The 4,686-nt window shown below is 45.4% G+C and overlaps 1 protein-coding gene across 4 annotated transcripts in view; it reads right to left on the bottom strand.

The window, feature by feature from the left end:
* Positions 1-4,686, bottom strand: part of LOC109972674 (rho GTPase-activating protein 27-like) — a 36,511-nt gene that overhangs the window by 14,766 nt on the left and 17,059 nt on the right. For 3 of the 4 annotated variants that reach the window (XM_020621689.1, XM_020621692.1, XM_020621690.1), the window contains 4 exons: positions 4,104-4,172; positions 1,710-1,814; positions 1,426-1,506; positions 1,234-1,299 (listed from right to left, as the gene is read on the bottom strand). In XM_020621689.1, coding sequence (XP_020477345.1) covers positions 1,234-1,299; positions 1,426-1,506; positions 1,710-1,814; positions 4,104-4,172 — 321 coding nt within the window. The remainder of the gene's footprint in view (positions 1-1,233; positions 1,300-1,425; positions 1,507-1,709; positions 1,815-4,103; positions 4,173-4,686) is intronic. The other variant, XM_020621691.1, reaches the window with a different exon arrangement.

Raw genomic sequence — 4,686 nt, 5'->3', positions numbered from 1 at the left:
CGGTCAAGGCAGAAGGCCGCCCACCAAGAGCCGGGGTCTGTCTGAGGTTTCTTCCGTTAAAGGGAGTTTTTCCTCCCCACTGTCACCAAGTGCTTGCTCAAGGGGGATTTGTTGGGTTTTCCCTCTGTAATAATATTAATAAGGTCTAAACCTTACTTTGTAAAGTGTCCTGAGATGACTTTTGTTGTGATTTGGCGCTATAGAATAAAATTTGATTTGATTTGATTTGATTTACTTCCACATCTACTTGTTGCTGAAATGCAGGACCACTAGACTGAAAAACTCTTTCTTTCCCTCTGCCATCAAACTGCTAAACACCTGAGGAGTTTATTACCAGGAAATACGTAATGTACTGTCGACCTGCACTGTTTACATTCTCAGTTTGCACATGCATAATTGCACATTGACTGTTGACTGCTGCACATGCTGCTCCCATGCAGCATACATTCTCTATTATATTCTTATATATTTTTATTATATTGCTGCATTTGCTGCTTAAAGTGCATTAGATTTTGTGTTACTTATTTATCTACTTTATATTTCACTTGTATTTTGTGGCATTCATGTGTCACCGTGAATGTCTGTACAAAATGTCATGACAGTCCACCCAGAGACATTTCAGTCTGGACCGACGCACTGGACCCTAGAACCAGGCTGCTGCTGTAGCACTGTGAAAAACACTCGGGTTAAAATGTGATCAGTGTGTAACAAATTCTTCAGTGGACAAACAGAAGATCAATTAGTTTGTCAGCATCACCCCTGGAGAACCATCAACAGAGGCCAGATTAGGAGGATTGGTAAAAAAAACACAGGTCAACTTTCTGGGCAAAAAACAAAGTCTAATGTGTTATAGGCCAAACTGTCCATTACAGTCACATCAGGATGTTTCAAGACAATGTATAAAAACCTTCAGGAATATCTAAAACATCTTGAATCATCCGGCTGAGACTGAAGCTCTAATACTGAGGAGAGTCAGCAGGAGGCGCTGTCTGTCTGAGAGGCCCAAAAAGTTCCCTTAAAAACAACAGCTCACTGTTTTAGAAAAGAAGATGTCTGTTTGAGTCTCCCGGTGTGATGAAAACAGTTAGCAGAACCAGGCCTGCTGTTAACACATTTCTATAGCAACTGCAGAACATGTGACACCGTCACCATTGAAACAACCACTGATTTCTGACAGAGACATCCCAGCCAACACCAAGCAAGTTCAGCAGCCAATCAGAGACCAGGACCTACGTGCTTCTGGTGGGAGTCTGTGCTCCGATTGGACAGGTTCCTCTTCAGTCTGTGCCTATCAGAGAGCTTGATGAGGAAGAACAGGATGGCATCACAAGGAGCAAAGATGAACAAATGAGTGAATGACTGATGGGCACAAGATAGTGGTGACGGGTCTGAATGAAGCAGTGAAACAGCCAGGTGAGAGCCTACCTGTGGATTGTCAGGGGACGGCCTTCTACTGGACACCTCAGTGAGGTCAGAGATGTTCCTCCTGTGGCCGACAGCAAACGACTGGAACACACAAAGAAGAAGGTTCAAATCTGGGTTTCACCTTGAAAGATGATGACTATTTGTTTCAGCTTTACAAGTTGTCTTGTCTTCCCTTGTTTCTTCTTGCTCACACAGGTTATTACATTTGTCGTACTAATTATGGTTAATTGTTTATATTTGTTTTTGTTTTGTTATTTTTAGCACAGATAGTTGGTTTGACTCACGTCCTGAGTCTCTTGAGTCACATTGTGTCTCCAGGTCTTGGGCTGCAGCAACAACCTTTCCTCAGAAACTCCATTTCCCATCACCCTCTGGGGCAAAGGTGGAAGCTGCAGTGAGTAAATAAGTAAAGTTCTGGGTCAGATGTCTCAAAGTGCTTCACAATAAAAGATAAAACAAGACAAAGCAAATGGAGATGCAGTTATAAAAGTTACAATTAAACAGAGATGAAAACTGCTAAAAGGAACAGCACTCAAAGTGTAAACAGTCCAAACAGACGGGTTTCGTTTCTAGAGCTCTTTCTCGGTGTCCAAAGTTTAGGAGGTGTGACTTCAGAGTCTCCGTTTCCTCGAGTTTGGAGTCTGGAGCGAGTATCAACCAAAACAAGCCCTGATGAGAGGAGCACTGAGACCTGCTGGTGACATCAGGTCACAGCAGACAGGTGCGACCTATCCTCACATGGGGGACCAACGTGTCTGGGGCCTGAAAACAGGTCTGAGCAGTCAGAGATCTCCGTGTCTCTGGATGTTGGGCTTGAAGGCTCAGTCTCAGTGTGAAGGGCAGCATCTTGTCCTGGGTCCGGCCTCCTCTTCATCACTCAGGTGGGGCTGCAGGTGTCAGCCTGTCCTTCCCTCAATGAGGAGCACTGCCAAGCAACACCCTCCTGAACTGTCACAGTTCCTGTTCTCTGTTTAAAGCAGACAGGTGTGTGGCCAGGCAGCGCTTGAGACCTCATCACAAGGATCTGGAATTGAAGCTTTAATTTAACAGGGAGCCATGTAAAGAGGTCAGGGCTGGTGTTACATGCTCCTCCTTTGAAGACCTGGTCTAGATCCCAGCACCAGCACTCTGGACCAGTTGTAAAAGACCCTGAGGCGTAAAAATGCTAAGTAAACAGTTTCACTAATCTAAGCAGACACTGTAGTCCTGATTTTAATGTTCCTCAGCCGGTCCAAAATCAGAGCCTGGTTAAATGTGACACACCAAATCTTCTGGCTGAGGATTTCACAGAGGAAAAGAAAGGGCCCAGGTTCTCTTGCACCTCGGAAACAAAACCAGGGGAGATCACTGAGCTCAGGGAATCACACCCACCTGCTGCTGAGGATGTTGGGAAGGGAACCAGGTACAAACCCAGATAAATATGGTGGAAACCTTCAGGTCAGTCCTGGGACTAAGCCATAACAACAGTGACAGATGTGGCACATGACATTAGCTCAGTCTCTGTCTGGGTGCCTTTGTATTACTTACATTATGGGGACCGAAACCTGTTACACTTACATTGTGGGGACTTGGCCTGAAAATCATTGAATTTTAGGGTGACAACATGGCTTAAGGTTAGGGTCAGGGTTACGCAAGTAGTGGTTATAGTTAAGGTTAGGATAAGTCTATAGGAAATGAATGTAAGTAAAGTCCCCACAAGGAATAAAGTGTGTGTGTGTGTGTGGGGGGGGTGGGGGGTCATTGAGCTCAGGGAATCGCACTGCCTTTTTATACTGCTTATTTTGTTATATTACACAGCCTCCTCTCTTATGGAACCAACTCCCAGTCTCAGTTCAAGATTCTTATTTCTCCTGCCATAGGCTGCTGGGGGGCCCCATGATGCTCTGAGTTTCTCTCCCCTCCCTGCTCCTCTCCTCTCCTGTCCTGTCCTCTCTCCATCCTTCTATTTGCCACCATTACACATCACTAACTTTGTGTCTCCTCTCTCCCGTAGTGTGTCCTCTCTCTCTCTTTGTACCTTTCTACAGGTTGCCCTGGCCCTGGAGTTCTGCGTCCCTGACAAGCATTCACCAGCCACATCAACCTGATCAGTGTTTGATTGTTTGTTTTGTCTTGTTGCTTTTCTTCTTTTGTCTCTCCTCTATCCACTCACCTGATGAGCAGTCACCAGCCACATCAACCTGACCAGTGTTTGATTGTTTGTTGTGTCTTGTTGCTTTTCTTCTTTTGTCTCTCCTCTATCCATTCACCCCAACCGGTCGAGGCAGAAGGCCGCCCACCAAGAGCCGGGGTCTGTCAGAGGTTTCTTCCAACTCAGAAATGAAACTGAACTGTTTAAAAGACAAGGGCGTTTTTCCTCCCCACTGTCGCCAAGTGCTTGCTTAAGGGGGATTTGTTGGTGTTCCCTCTGTAATAATATTGATAACAGTAAGGTCTAGACCTTATTCTGTAAAGTGTCCTGAGATGACTTTTGTTGTGATTTGGCGCTATACAAATAAAATTTGATTTGATTTATGCTGGTTTACCGTTTACTTGCCCCTTGCATGAGGATATGTACATGCACATTGAAAGCTGATGTACCAGAGTCAAATTCCTCATGTTCCCAACACTCCTGGCCAATAAAGCAGATTCTGAGATCCTGAAAACACAGCATAAGTGTGTGTGTGTGTGTGTTGTACCATTGCGAAGACAGCATCACTGTTGTCACCTGGTCCATCCACGGGGTAATCCTCCTCCGGCAGCGGCGGCTTCAGGTCCAACAGTTATTAAAGAAAAAGGCCAAGTTCTAGTTTAATGAACTTTTCCCAAATAATCCTGAAGACACAGCAGAGCTGGTCATGTCATCTGGTCCTACACGTTTCCTGATGTACTTACTGGTTGTAGGCAAGTTTTTAATATTAAAGTTTAGAGCCTTTGGTTCTTTGTTCTACTTTGGTCTTGAAAAAATACATCTGTTCTTCAGGAAATACTGAAATACTTCACAGTCCTGTGGATTTCACCTGATGCTGTCATGGGGCTCTAACCCATTCAGCTCCAATGAGCTGCTAACATCAAGTCAAACTAAGTCAAACATTTCTGAACAAATAAACCTTTCTCCGCAGGGCAGCCGGGCGCACCCTTAGAGATAGGGTGAGGAGCTCAGTCACCCGGGAGGAGCTCAGAGTAGAACCACTGGCTCCTCCACATCGATAGGAGCCAGCTGAGGTGGCTCGGGCATCTGTTTCAGATGCCTCCTGGGCGCCTTCCTAGGGAGGTGTTCCA

This window comes from Monopterus albus, unplaced genomic scaffold (assembly GCF_001952655.1).
Source record: "Monopterus albus unplaced genomic scaffold, M_albus_1.0 scaffold265.1, whole genome shotgun sequence".
Classification (NCBI taxonomy): Eukaryota; Metazoa; Chordata; class Actinopteri; order Synbranchiformes; family Synbranchidae; genus Monopterus; species Monopterus albus.
Note: the sequence above shows the minus strand (reverse complement) of the source record. Positions and strands in the feature narration are given on the sequence as shown.